A 15,416-nucleotide genomic window follows, 5' to 3' on the forward strand; every position below is an offset into this window, starting at 1 on the left:
TAAAACAGTGAAGTTAGCTTTCTAAATCTCATTTTAATGAACTGAAGTATATTAAAACAAACTTTTAAATTAATTTACCTGCATATTGTAATCAACCAGTGATATGTAGCTACCATCTAGTGGTCGTTGCTCAAGTTGCATAAAATTGCAGTCTTGAGGCCATCTGCTGGCCAGGTCTGGGGATTGGGGGTTTTTGTTAGTTTTTTGAAGCTTAGTGCATGCAAGTTACAAAACTGTTTCCCATCTAAGTTGTAAAACACTATTTTGTTTAGCATAACTACATAGAATGAGACAATGTACTCTGAAGAATGAAAGTCCTTTGTGTGAGCAGGTGGATTTTTTGCTTTAGCAGTTGATGCAGAAACTTTGTGGAAAAACTTGGAAAACGACCCATTTTATTTCTAATATGTGGTAAAATTTTATGTTATAAGAAATTGTGTAAGAAAGTGTTGCTTTAGAGATCTGTGATGATGCTGGTGAGCAGAGAGTCTGTTCCGTAATGGTCAGGGCTGCTATTTGCTGAGGTAAATGACTATTAGGGAATATATTGATTTTGCTAAGGCGAAATGCAGCAAATTCTGCTATCCAACCATGTTTTTCCTGTTACATATTTCTAAGTCAGCTGTGCCTTATACAGCATAGGATAAACTTCTCAGAATGCCAGTGAAGGTTCCTAATAGGCTAGTTTCTCAGAGCGATTTTTTTAAATTTTATTTTTGTATGCACAAAAAAAAGAGAGGCATGTCTGAGCTGTTTCTTTCTGGTTTGAACACAGGTGTAGTGGTGATAGAGCAAGTAACTGTCATGTTTGGTTTTCATGTTTAATCCGCCTGTAGTAGAAGTGTTTTTTATTCATATCCTATTAGTTATCCTGGTTCATTAGGTGGAGGAGGCAGTTTTGAGCAGTAATAAAAGGCTTATACGGTTTTCCTTATATTTAATGAGTGCTTTAGAAATACCAACCAGCCTTTTCACCTAAGGGTCCCAGAAGGAATTGAGGAGCTCATCTGGATTCTTTAAAAGCCTGGAAGGGAGTTTTAGGTTGTCCCTACAACCTAGGAAAAATAAATATTAATTTGAAGCTCACAGATGGGTTAATAAGGAGGAAAAATGGAACATACTGCCGAAGTTTTAAGTTCTTGTATAGAGATCTGGTTTGTTCTTTTTGAGCAACATCTGAGCAGTTTGAACACTGAATACAACTCACCCCAATAAAATCTCATGATGTGGAGAAATGTAAGTGTTTATAATTGACCTAGATGCTGTATTGGAACAGACAGTAACCTTACCACCATTTTGTAACTAATGTTCAAATAATTTTCAGAGCTATTAGATGCATTGAGTCATTAATAAACTGTGTACAAGCTAGGATATTTACTTATGCAGTTTCAAGCAGGCACAAATTGGAAGGCAGAGTTGTAGAACAGTCTCAAGAAGAGCATGGTGTTCCTGTTACATACTTCCCAAGGAGTGGTAAGCGTGGTCTAAATTTCCAGTGGGGGGATTTCTCTGTGTGAATTTAGGAGACCAGAAATCTGTATGTCCAGGTCATGAATGTTATGGAGGTTTGCCTTAGTCATTCAAGAGAACCTGAGGGAAGTAGTTTGACTGAAATTAAAAATGTTGGAAGGAGACAAAGGAACTGTTTTGGGAGTGTTTATTTCTACCTGGTTATCAAGGGAGCCTTGCTGACCACCTGACTTGTTTCTTGATGTGGGAAGGATTTGACTTACATGGTTTCTTAGATACATTAGATACAATGCAAGATAATTGGAACGAGGAAGCTTCTAGTTGGGCATTAAGAAACATTTACCAACAAGGGTAATGAAGCAGCAGAAATAAATTGCCTAGGGAAGTTTTTGAACATTGATATCTCCATGGAGAAAAAAAAAAAGTCAGTTGAAGTTGATAGCAAATGCTTCTAGTGATCATCATCAGACTTCAGGTGAGCAAAAATGCATTCACGAATTTAATAAATTTTAGGCAGGAATATAGATTCTGAGAAAAGAATGAAAAGGTGTCAGTATTGCTTTGCAATGTAATGAGCACTGACAAAAAGCAAGCACAGATTAATAAATTCATAATGACAAAGTACAGCTTCATACATCATCATCTCCATGCCCCTGTAGGTAGTTATCAGAAAATGAAGAATCGCAATGAAAACCAACTTGTTTGTCAAAGCCAATTTTTTGAATTATTTTACTCCAGCTTCTTTGGAATTGCTGATAGATAAAAGACTTTTGGTTTCTAACTTCAGTTTTTGGTATGAAATATCCTGTGCTGACCACTACCCTTCAGAAGAGAGTTTTGGGAGTGGAAATAGCTGATGAATAGACTTTGTGTGTCAGATTCTTAAGACTTTTAAAACATTTAGGACATTCTGTGCTTTTTATTTGAGCTGGGGTTGTCTTACTCCAAACCAGAAAGCAAAATTTAAGTGCAGCATAATTGTTGTGGGTGCTGCATTGGATATCATGCAGACTTTTTATTAAAAAAGACCATTAGTCCAAGCCTCTTCTTCCCAGAAGGCAACTTCTTACCTGTGTTTTCATTATGGGTTTTGTTGTCATGAGGCAACAACTCCAAGAGTTGTATTATTTTTATGTGAACTACATTAACATAGACTTTCTCCTCTTGTCACTCAAAAATCTTACTTTTGTCGGTCCGGCTTGTTTGTATGGTGATACAGTAGCAAAGAAAGAGACCGAACTCATGATGCCAGCACAGTTAGTTTGAGTTTTATTTGAATGTCTGAAATCTATTAAAAGAAAGAGGACAGGAGTTGAAAGTTGGGCTCAAGTATAAATCCAAATGGTATCAATCTCTGGGATAGGAAACAATTCTTGCTGCAGAGTTCTTAGTCTTCAGTGAAAGTCTAGGGAGATGGACCCAGAACATGGCTGCATGAAGAATATGCGCCAACAGAAGGTAGAAATGTATTTCTAGTTAAAACCATTGTTTGGCTGTAGCAGCTTCTTAGACTTGTTATCTCATTTTTAGGAATGGGTTTTTCTTTATTCTGGAATGTATTAGTGTCAGACCAGGAATGTTGTCTAAGAGAGAATGCCATAGGAAGCTGAAGCAGTAGGAAGGATGAGGTGATCTGTATCTGCTAAGCAATGTTTACATTTCAGAAAGTGAGTGGATGCAGACAAATAGTGGAGGATTGTATTTGTTGCAGCAAGAAGCTCACACAATGATTTAGTTGTCTCTAGGAGATAGGGAAGTAGACATACCTCAAGAAAATGGTAGATGCTTCCTTTTACCAGTCTTTCCCCTCACTGTTGTGTTTTCTTTCTCAGCTTTATGAAGAAACTTGTGCTGTGGCTTCTGTATGGCAATATAGGGATTATTGCAAGAATGAGGTCAGGAATTATACAGAAAATAACATTAATAACTCTTGAACTGATGCAGTGTAGACCACAAAGCTCAGGCAACTTGAGTGACTGGCAGAGAATACACATAGAAATAATTGTGGAAAAAGATAGGTAAATGAGGTTAATCTTTCTCTGGAGAAAGCCAGATTGGAAGGTAGATAAAAATCATATTTGTTGCAGTTTGCTCAGAATATGTTGCCTAGGTTTTATAGAGGTGGAAGTAATATGTTCCTCACATTGCTGAAGACAGGGAATTTTGAATAGGTCTTCACTGCAGAATTTTTCTAGTCCGTGATTGCAGATATAAAGTTAAGTAGTGAAATTTTTATTTTGTAAATAGTACAGTTTTACTAGGATGTGTGTTTGCAGCTTTTGTATAATTGATGCCTTTTCTGCATTCGTTGTCTGCTTATATAACTTGATGGAACAGCATACTGGTTAGAGGAAAACTGTGAACAACACTGGAACATGGTGATCCCTTTTTTTCTGGGAGTTGGGTGAGCAACTTAAGGTTTAATATCCACCTAGTACTCATCTATTGACTGTAGATTCTAGTTTGAATATTCCTTTAGGTAAAATTGAATTGAGGGCAAAATTGTAACTGTTAAACTTTGATGATAAGAATTAGTTTTTCCTCTCTAATAATTATGATGGGAAAATATCTAGTGAATATGCAAATTAACTCAGGTGTTCTAAAAATTCCTTTTTAAAAAAAATAATGATTAAAAAGCTATTAAATTGCAAGCTTTCTGAGCATTCCTCTAGGCAGCACAGTCCCTTAGAAACATGTCTGTCTTTGGTTCTTTTTAGCATGCCTGTCTTTGGAGCCATGATAAAATTTGCTCTTTGTAGCTTGAGTAGTGGGGAGAAAGGGAGAGAGCAGTAAACTGTTATGCTGAGGCAGACACGGAGACCCGTTGAACTAGCTTCTGAAGTCCTTTAGTTTGAAAACTATGGTGGATTTGGAAAGCTTGCTTAAAATAGGGTAATCCTGTTTTCAAAACGATGTATCCAAGCTTTCTCAAATGTAAATGTTTTTCTTGTGTTTTGGAAAGATAGTTAAATGAGAGGGTCACAAAGTTGTTTTGTAGTTCTTAGTAATAGAAGTGCTCTCTTTTCTCTGCATATACAGATTAAGATTAGCATTCGTTCAAAATAGTGTGTGTTTTGGTTGTTTTGTGGTTGGGGATTTTTTTAAGATTAGTAATTACTTAAACAATAAAAGTAAGCTTTCTCCTTGCCACTCTTGTTACCTATGGCTCTATCAAAGGCAAGATGTTTTCTTACTCGAACAGAATGACTTATGATGATGTAAAATCTTCCAAAACTTCTCTTGGAACTTCAATTTCCTTACAGTTCCTGGAATCCAACTGCAGTTTTCACAGGCTCATTTGGCATTTGTGAGCAAATCATTACCTCTTTGTTGGAGGGTTGTAATAGGGTTTTTAATCATACAAAAAGGTTGTTTCTAGATAATCCTCCCAATTTTACTTTTCTTTAAGAGTATCATTGACCAGTTTTCTGTTCCTAATATTTTTCTGTAAGTGTTCAAACTTTTACTGAAAAGACAGACTTTTTTTTTTTTTTTTTTTTTTTCCTATGGTGATTTAATGTCTGAATTTTGTGTCAGTTTTATTTTTTCCACAAGTTTGGGGATTTAATACATGAAGGTTTTGTTTGCAGGGGTTTTATTCCCCTCTGCCCCGCCTTCCATTCTCATTGCCTCTCATTGCAGTGATTTTTGTGTTTATTGTGGATTTCCCTAGTGTTTTCAATTTTCCACTATCTTGTCCTTTCCATAACTCCTGAATAGTCTTCTTAGACCAACTCCCCCAGGTCTTCTGTTTGGTGGTTTTCTTTTTAGTTGCCCTCACTTACTGCCGAAGCTGGGAGGTCATCTAACTGAGAATTCCTACACTTTTACCTAATGCATGCAAACTGAAGTCAATACTGATGATTCTGTGTTCATTGTCAACTACATATGCAAATATGAAATGTTAAATTGTGAAGCTACTGGGAGTTGTGTAGAAGTGTTAATTGAAGTAACAGTGGTAGTTATGCTCAATATCCTTTTTGTTTCTTAAGCTTCTGTGTGAAAATTCCAAAGCTTCTTATATCTTATGCATCAATATAGATCTAAAGGGAATACTTTTACAAATGAAACATCAGCTTCTCAACTTCATTTCTATACTATGTTTACAGAGCAAGAGTGGATACTTTTATTCCGTTCGATCCAAACTGGATAAAACTGAATATGCAGCCTTGATACATGCACGTATGTGTGCATATAACTATATTTTTGGTTATAAAAGTGTAGCAAGGGATTTTTTTCTTTGTTGTAATCCAAGTCTTGTATGTTATAGTCCCTTGTTTGCATTTACCCTTCATGTCTAGTGTCATCTGGTTAGATTTCTGTAGCAGTGTAATACTTTCTTTTATGTTGAAATTTTCTCTTGTTTGAAGTAGTAGGTTCCAGCCTGTTTACCATTTGCTTTGTTATTAAGTGACTATACCATGGGGAATGTCTGGGTTCAAAGTCAATCTCTGAAAGCCTGAATTACTAGAAGGGAATTACTGGCTGTGTAAGCATGTCCTTATTAGTTTAAAAGTGAAATTACTGTTAAGTCTGTTTGCTTAGCTATACAGATTAACAGAAGCTACTGTTTCTTTTCTTTTTTAGTGGCATTTATTTTCAACTGGATTGGATTTTGTTTATCCTTCTGTATAACAAATACCATAGCTGGAAGGTATGGTGCAATCTGTGGATTTGGTCTCTCCCTGATCAAATGGATTCTCATTGTACGGGTATGTTTCTTGATTCACGCTGTACAGACTCTTGTAAAACCAGACCATAACAATTTATTCAAAGATATATAATGAACTCAAAATCAGTATGTTAAACTCCGGTGCTTAACGGAGTGCCTAGAATTTTCTCTAATTTCCACTTTAGTAGAGAATTTATTTGCTATGTATTCATATCTACTAACTGTTTATGAAGCTTAATCTATTTTTATCTGACAGCATTTTACGTTCATTTTTCCACTCAAATAAATGCAGAATGACTCATTCTTTGCACAAATATTTAAAAGTGTACAGAAGAAGTAGACCAAGTACCTAAAATATCAGTGGTATTATTAGTGTCCTATATGAAAGATTTATAAATGGCTCAGCCTATCAGTGAGGGGTGAGAGGGGATCAGAAATAACTTCCTTATATCTGATTTTTTTATTCCTTTTAAGATAAATACTGAATCAAGTAAAAATTGAGTATAAAATGAGTCACAGTTTTACCATCTTAGATGTTCGATTTATTGATATTTTTACTGTAAGACCAGATACTTTTCAGACAGCTATATAAACCAAATGGAAGTTACTTACCTGACCAAGTGGATGATAGGTGAAACATAGTGATTCTTTATGAACTGGCATTCTACGTGTCTGTGAGTCACAACATTTAAAGTATAATCCTGTCTAGCAAAGAGATTTTGGATAACTTAGCTACCTTTTATGTCCTACCAACTCTGAATATTTATTTTTTCTTTTTCTGTGTGTGTACTAGCATCTTAACTTGATTTTGCCTTAGCATGATGGTACAAGGGCTGTAGAAGGGAGATTGCATGGTCCTTCCTGGACATGTCCTGTATCCTTCTTGGAGCTGAGAGTGGTTTCGGTTTGTTGGGGGTTTTTTGCTTCACCAGTTCAGGGAAGTGCTGCTGGACCAGATGTGATTCTGGCATATTTAGTTGGAATTCAGGATTTGGGATAGAACTTATCTCAAGGGAGTGAGAAGACATTAATTTTTCAACTATGTGTTCACTGGGGATATATTTGGCTTCCCTTGAGGCATACTAAACACAGAGCAGAACTTGCTCATTGTCTCAGTTCTGTTATTTTTGTCTGCTCGAAAATGTGCTTGTAACAAACAAAAAATAATACATGCTAAGCTTCCTTGAATTATTGTGTTCTAGACTATTATTAAATTCCTGTACATACATCTTTTACTAATTCTAAAATATTAGAGCAGACCAGTTCCTCAGGGATGGTATTGAATATAGATCTATATTCCTCAGGGATGGTATTCTTCATAGTAAAGGTTTTATCTTCCTGTGATGCCTCCCTTTCTAGAGGCAATAGCAGAAAGCTCATGAGGTGTATATTGACAATATTGCTTTAGTGGTGGCACACAAGCATGTGTGTGCACAAAATTGTTCTGTTTGTTTTGAGCTCCTCTGAAGATTTATGCTGCCCTTTCTCAGGGTCAGTAGTACAAAACTGTGAGTTCACATGCGGTCTTGCTGTATCAGTTTTTGGTTTTGGGTTAATTTGGGGGGTTTTTTTGGGTGATGGCGGAGAAGACCTTAAGCACAATTTTGCTGTTAGGGGAATTCTGGAGCCGTGGCTACTTAGAATCTTAGAATCACAGAATTATTCAGGTTGGAAAAGACCCTTGGGATCAGTCCCACCATCATCCCTACTTCTGCCTAAAGTGTGAGAGTATTGCAGACAGACCAGTGTTTGACTGCTGGTTTTAGTAAATCTTCTTTCCAGTTAAATGGAGTTGTAGCTTTAAAAAAAGCGTACTGGTGTATATGTTAGACAACTGAAAATACTGTCAAGTGAGATGGGATTAATACTGTTGTCAACTTCCTGGGAACTGAGTATTTATGTGATATTTTAATGAAGTGTCAAAATATGAAATGCTTACTCTGCTAGACCATAGAAATGCTGGTATTTATATAGGGATAATTTAAGTACCAATTATTTAGTTCAACTTAGCAATTCTGTTTCTTGGTACTTTTTTCTTGGATTGCCCAGAGAAATGTATGTATTACAAGATCAAACCTTTTAAGAATTCATATGATCTGGCTTTATTCTGAAGTATATCTAGAGTTCTTTAAGTTTCTTGGATTTTTATGTGTGGGTCAGTATCTTCCTTTTTTTTTTTCTTTTTTTTTCCTAAGAGTAAACTGATTTACATGCCTGAATGGCATGATTTCTTGATCGATACTACTGAAATAGCAAATGGAAAGTGCTGTGGCAGGATGCAGTAAATATACTGAATGACAGTAGGATGAGAAGCATATGAAAATTGTGCAGCATTACTAAATAAGTTATTTTCTTCCTTCTGGCAACTTTTCGTGCATCTCCCCGTTCCTACTCCTGTGAGTTTTGGAGACATTTGATTAGCCTTTTTATCAGTGAAGCATGCAGTCTGGAGTCTGCTAAAGGCACAGATACCTGTCTCCAGTACTATCACACCCTGCCCTCCAGCTGCCTCCCACATCACAGGGAGGACAAAACTGTCTACCATGGTCACTAACAGGAACAGTTGAAATGCCACTTCAAGGTTCATTTAGTTGTGTTCAGCTCACTGCTGGGAACTGAATGCGGGTTTGAAAATGAAAAGACTTTAATGAGTTGGGGGTCTTTATGGGGCTGGTATTCTTGGCAGCGATTAACAGTAGGGGGTATACAGAAGGTCAAAAGCTCTTCTTTTGAGGGGTCAGCAGAACATCCCTGTCTGATAAGATTAAACTAATGTGGCTTTTGGTGTTAATATCTAAAGCAGCAGGCTGCTGTAATGTTTTTGGGATGGCAGGCACTGGGGGGAAAAGAGGAAAATTTACAAGTGGTGATTCATTATAATAGAACATGTCAGATGATTCTGGTGAGTAATACAAGTTTGAGGGCTTTTTTTAAAACAGATGTAGTTTTTAGAGGTTTTAAAATAACTTTTTCACAGACCAACTGATACTGAAAGTGTTACTTGTACATTAAACTGCTGTGCAAATACTAGTTTCGCATTTTAGTTGACTATATTACTTTTATTTGCTTTCTCCTCTATGCTTGCTATATTTGCATAGTGCATTAAATGTGTCTTAGTCATCTGCCTTACTGCAGCTAAGCCTTGTGTATGAATTTAGTTTTCAGATTACTTTACTGGATATTTCAATGGACAGTACTGGCTCTGGTGGATATTCCTTGTACTTGGTAAGTGGAAATTGAAAACATTTCTGTTTTGATGTGGAAGTACTTAAAGATGAATCATGTCATTGTAAACAAGAGTTCTGTAACATGTTTAGTTCTATGTTTTTCTTTAGCTGATTATAGTTTTGTGTGTTATTTTTGTTTCCATAGTATTTACAAGGTTTTCATAGTGGTGTTATTGTGTGAACTGACTATTCCAATAACCTTCAGCTCAAAAAAATTTGTCATACATGTGGAATTACGTACATACCTGAGACTTGTAATTTGTACTTTTTAAAGTGCTTCTGCTGATCTAGGGGTGCAGAACTGTGTAATGAAACTCCGTCTTTATGTAGAGAACATGCTGACAAGTGAGTGATATCTAGTACTTGCATCTATAAACCTGTATGTCAAGTATTACATTTTAAGAAATGTGACTGATTCTGGGAAGATGGAGTCTGCTGTCTTGTACCTAGGTCACAAAACATCCTTTTTCTAGTCCTTTGAAATGCATACTGCATCAGTAGTTTCTCAAACGAGAGAATGGCTTCATGCTTTCTGATCACAGTGCTCCCATGATGTCAGCTTTCTCTGAAGAGGTCTGTCTGCCCATGTTCAAAATCTTACACTCATCAAATTCTGCTCTTCTGTCTGTTTTTAATTACATTATACCGAACACCAACCACTATACCTTCTTTCCTACTGTGGATTTTGTAATTTCAATATGGAATTGGAAATAACTTTATTTTACAGAAATAAATCCTACTCTTGTGTTTTCTCTTCTAGCTCTGGGAGCATGGTAAACTGTTTCTGGTTCAGTAGGTGGCACTCTTCCCCTTAAGTCAATTGACTCAAATGGCTAACAGCAGATATTAATAGGAAATGCTGAGTAAATTAAAAACAAAACAAAACCCACCCAACACTGAGATCCTGACTGTTTGTGACTTGCTGTTTATCTTGCAAGAGATGCCAGAAATCTTGAATGTTACCTAAAACTTCCTCTATCTGCCTTTTTTAGCAAATATTGGGTTCATAATCAGACTTAATACTCAGCTTGCTCTGCTGTTGTGCACTTGGTTGCTTGAGATATATAGAAGCTGAAGATGGTTAACAGATACCAGCATCAGTCCCTTGAATGCTTTCGTATTCTGTTTGAGGTGATTGCATCTAAGTAGGAAGTGAAATTCCTCTTTACACCTACAAACATTTCCAGATAAATCTTTCATTAAAACAAAGCCTTGTGGTGCCTGAGATTTAGAGCTGACACTGTTTTTGCTTGGATGAAAATAGTGTGCTCTTCCCCTCAAATTTCCCCCACTGTGTCTATGGAAAAAGCTGTGCATTTGTACTTTTGCAGCAGTTAGCTCATGCAAATTTAGGAAAGACTTCTTTTCAGTTTTAAATTGTTTGAAGACATTTCTTTTTTCTTTTACTTTAGCTCACAGTTTATAATATGCCTTGGAATAGAAGGCACTGTGAGGCATGCAGTATTCATCCAGCAGTAAACATTCCCTTGTCTTACGAATGTTGTGCATGAAATACACCACCAGTGTTTTCAAACTGATAAAGTGGATATAGTGAGATCGCTAGAACACCATAGAAGGATTTAACCCAACAGAGCTGCTTAGCAGGGCATGGAGGAATATTATCAAGTCATGGGAGCTCTGCCAACCAGATCTGTATTTCATTGTTTCGGGTAACTTTCCCATTACAGCACATGATGTAGCTTATCCTGCGTCTCTTCAGAAGTGAATGAACTGAGTTGGATTCTTTTCTTTGCATCATCCCTTGACATACTTGAGCCCACCTGTTGTAATTTTCTCCTCTCTTCTGTTGTTCACCTATCAGTTTCTGCTCTCTTCTTTTCTTTGAATGTCCGGAAAAATCTGCTCATGTTTGACGGAAGAGTGGTCTACTTCCAAGGAACTGTCATGTACAGTGAACAAATTGAAGAGAGAGACAATTCTAATTTTTAAATTTAAATGTTAGCCAATGTTTCTTTTTAAGGAACACAATGGAAAGTGTTTTTGGCTGTTGGTTTTCTTGTTGTTTTGTTGGGTTTTTTTTTCTCCCCTAAGCAGAGAAATATAAAATACGGGTTGAACTTGGACTAGTTTTCCAACATGTGTAATGCAGAAAGTATGCTTTCAGGCACCTTAAGAACTGCCTGCCCACCTTTTGCTGCTTCAGCTGCTTTTCAGTTGACTTTTCAGGGACTATCTCTGGTAATGTCTGGGTAGCAGCTTTTGATCCAGATTTTAGTGCTTTCTTCTCCAAGAAGAATTCACCTTAATCACAGAACTGTGTTTGGCTTAGGTCAAAGTTTCAGTGGTTAACAGTGCAGTGCATTCACTGTGTTTGGGGTTTTTTTGTGTGTATGTCCTAATGAGGCTTTGGTTTTTAAAAAGAAAAAAGAAAAATTTTTGAGGAGCCTTCCATAAGTCTGTGTCGGGAGACAAAAGCAGAAGACTTGCCTGTTGAATTTGTGATGGTGCATAAAAACCTTGCTTTATTTAGTGTAATCTAGGGTTTTAAAAATTATTTAATAAGAATAATGTGGGTTAGCATGTACTTTGGTTGATATGCTTAAGTCTGTGCGTATTTCACACTTTCAGGACTCCTCCTGTTCTTCCGAGGCTTTGTTAATTATCTTAAAGTCAGAAATATGTCTGAAAGCATGGCAGCTGCTCACAGAACAAGATTTTTTTTCTTGTACTGAAGGTAAGTAATTTTCAGTGATAAGATTATATCTTACAGGAAAAGAGAGAATAATTATTTATTAAAAATAATAAAACTTCTGTCACAAAACAGAAGTCACATGGTTTTTGAACATCTGTCATGAATGTTGTATATATTCTATATGGTCTTGGAAATATCTGGAGTCTCTTGAAGTCATGAAATTTGAAAGTAAACAATGCATCCTTGTTACTTCCAGTCCTCTCTGGAACTAATGTTCAGTAACAATGAAGAGGAACCTGTTGCTTTTCCTAAGCAAGAAACAGTATTTGCTGCCTGTCAGGATACTCTCCTTTGTGTTGGAAAACTGGATTTAGTAGTCAACCTGTTGTCAGCAAGTTAGGAAGGACTAATCTGCCTGCATATTAAACCTGATTGGCAGGGGTCTGGGCATGCAAACAATAGATGAGTATTGTCTCTCTATACATGACTGGATTAAGACAGTCATGTACAAATATGATTATTGTGTATGCAGCAAGGTGCCTTTCATATCCTTCATGCTGCTGAGTAATCAGCCTGGCACATAGCCCCTTTTTTTAAAAAATACTTTTTATCCATTAGGTGGATCTGTTGGACTTGACTATGTAACCGAAACCATGGGTCATAATTTGTGTTGAACTTTTTTCACTTAAACTACATGATGAGATAAATTTAAGCCTATAAATAAGTACTGTAGTATTTCCATTTCTCTGCAATTTGCTTAAAATGCTGAAGTACTGTATTTTGACTTAATAGAGAAGCTTTGGTTGCCATAATAAACTGTTTTTTTTGGAACTTCTCTGGCCACAGGATCAATATGAAGTAACCAACAACACATTATTGAAGCCTGAAAAAAACTGAGGCAATATTTGCCTAGGAAAAATTATTTCCTTTATCTAAGACAGTGATACACATCTAAAAACAGCTAATGATGCTGCACTATATAGTTCTTGATGGAAGAAATCTATTAACATAAGTGTAACATAATACTGCTTTTTAATGTGTCATTTTGTCAAAATTATGCGGCAAGTTAAAGGTAAATAACTAAGTTATATATTGCATTTTAGTAACCAACCTAAGCTGGCATCTACATGGCAGCATTTCCTTTTTACAGTAATTTAATATAATTGCTTTCCTTAGTAATGTGGCAGCCTCTTCAGAATACCAAAATTTGTAAAGATGAGACTGAAAGTTTCTGTTAGCTTTCAGTGCAATGAAGTTTAAAAATAGTCTTTCAAAAATAATTGTTAGGGTTACTTAATTCAGCATTAGCCAGAGTTAATGAGTTGTCTGATCTGAGATCAGTGGCTTTGAATTTTTCCTTTACCTGTAAGAATGACTTAGCTGTATAGGCTGATAAAGTCTGTGAAGTTTTTAGACAGCTGGACATATAAATAGCATTTTTTTTAAGCACCTTAAGTATTGAAACAAGTTCAAATTAATTGCTATCACACTTAAGTGTCCCTATTCTTGAACAGACCTAACTTCTTCTATCGTGACTATTGGTTTTAATAAATAACAAATATTACCTCTGTGATTACAAAATATTCTCAGGTGTTCTTTTGAAATTATAACAAAATAACAGTAGGTTCTTTATTTTTTTCTCCTATCCTGACACGGAGGGTGGGAGGGGGAAGGCTGCTGCTTTGCTGCTTCTAGGTTTAAGCAACGCTGCTTCTAGCGAATCGCTGCAATGAGCTGAAGTGCAACTCTTTCTTTATCTCCAGACTGCATTGAACAGACATTCCTTTCCTATACCAGTGTGAAACTTCCAGATGGTCTGTAACCCTCCAAGTTAATAGAATAGAAGACTACTAAAACCAGAAGACAAATTAGTGAAGATACGGCTTCAAAAGCGAATGACAAGATGGTTTATGCTCAAGTATCAGTTCTGGTCATTCTAATAAATACTTATAATTGCTGCCATTTGTTTTAGCACATTTGTATATGTGCTTATTAGAAAGATATTATTGAAGTAAGAACAAACCATCTGTTATTATAGATTAGGTACAGTCAGACTTGGTTAATCTGTGCTTGTTGTATCTGGACGATTTAAGTGGTAATTTGTTTCACAGCGTGTATGTACCACTGACTTGTTGATCTGAGCTTTGAGTACAATGGAATGCATTAAATATTCAAGGTAGCCAGTTCAGACAGTTTTTTCTGTAATTTAGATTAATGATTCTGTAGAAAGTTTTTAAGTTTACTAAACCCCAAAGTTCCTTGTCACAAACTTGTATTCACCAATATTTTATCAAATTCAAACCAATATACTGGTTTGCTTAAAACTGATACTCTGCTCTGAGTCCCCTGTAAATAACTCTGCATAAATGACTGAATTGCTTCTTAGGAAAAATGTCAAAATATATTTTGTAACAGCATATTCTCTAAATTTTGTTTAATCTTAGAGCTACATACATATTTTTTGTTAATTGGCTATTAAGGATATAGTTACTATTAGATGTAATTTTGGAGGTAAAGGCATTGAATTGTTTGTTTCATTCTAACTTTCCTCACATGAATTATTATTAACTAGTTTGGGCTTCAACCTCTGAAGGTCATTATTCATATGCATGATCCCATTAAAATATAAGAGTTTGTTCATGTTAGCAGGATGTACAGCCATACATCTTTAGTCCTTTGTTATGCAGTTGGTTCCTTGTAGGTGCATCTTTGTTCCTGAAACCAGTATTGCAAATCTATCTAACAGTGGGTTATAACACTGGCTCTGTTTAAGAAGTCTTGAATTCACTATAAATACAACATCTACCCTGAGGGCTTCTCAAAAAAACCCGAACACAACAGCTCTTGTAGCTATCTTACAATGCTTGTTTAGAATAAATACTTTGCCATTTCCTAAGAATAAAGTAATTTAAGTGTAAGGTAATTTGGGAAATAATCTATGAAGGAAAAAAAGCTCTGAAAGTAGAAAATGTGTGTTGCATCTCTCCTAGTATCCATTTAAGGTATACTATTACTTTCCTATAAATATCATCTCTTTAAGGGGTACTGTCTACCATTCATGCATGTATGATTTCCTTTAAAAGTTTGTGAAATTTATGCTTCTCCTTAAGTAGGGGAATACATCTCTCAGTCCTTTGTACAACTGGAATCTCGGTTGCAAAAATACATTGGTTGTTGGTTGCACCTTTGAGGAAAAAAATAGAAATACTTTCCTCCATTTTTTTTCTTTTTATATTAGAATTCTGCCTTTTTATTACTAACATTAAAAACAGTGAGGTTTATGTTGTTTTAAGCTAGTGCTGTATTCAGTTTTGTATCTATAATGAATGTTTAAAATATGCATATGTAAACTGGTCACATTATTCACTTTCTTGATCTTTCAGAGAAACTGAAA

At 35.8% G+C, this 15,416-nt stretch overlaps 1 protein-coding gene across 1 annotated transcript in view; it reads left to right on the plus strand.

Moving 5' to 3' along the window:
* The window catches only part of NDFIP2 (Nedd4 family interacting protein 2), a 36,638-nt gene extending 22,276 nt beyond the window's left edge, over positions 1-14,362 (plus strand). Inside the window, exons 6-9 of the mRNA XM_010003522.1 lie at positions 6,058-6,182; positions 9,301-9,367; positions 11,959-12,064; positions 13,786-14,362. Of these exons, the coding sequence (XP_010001824.1) occupies positions 6,058-6,182; positions 9,301-9,367; positions 11,959-12,062 (296 nt within the window). The 3' untranslated portion in view covers positions 12,063-12,064; positions 13,786-14,362. The remainder of the gene's footprint in view (positions 1-6,057; positions 6,183-9,300; positions 9,368-11,958; positions 12,065-13,785) is intronic.
* The last annotated feature ends 1,054 nt before the right edge of the window (positions 14,363-15,416 follow it).

Source organism: Chaetura pelagica, unplaced genomic scaffold (genome assembly GCF_000747805.2).
Source record: "Chaetura pelagica isolate M959 unplaced genomic scaffold, ChaPel_1.0 scaffold106, whole genome shotgun sequence".
NCBI lineage: Eukaryota > Metazoa > Chordata > Aves > Apodiformes > Apodidae > Chaetura > Chaetura pelagica.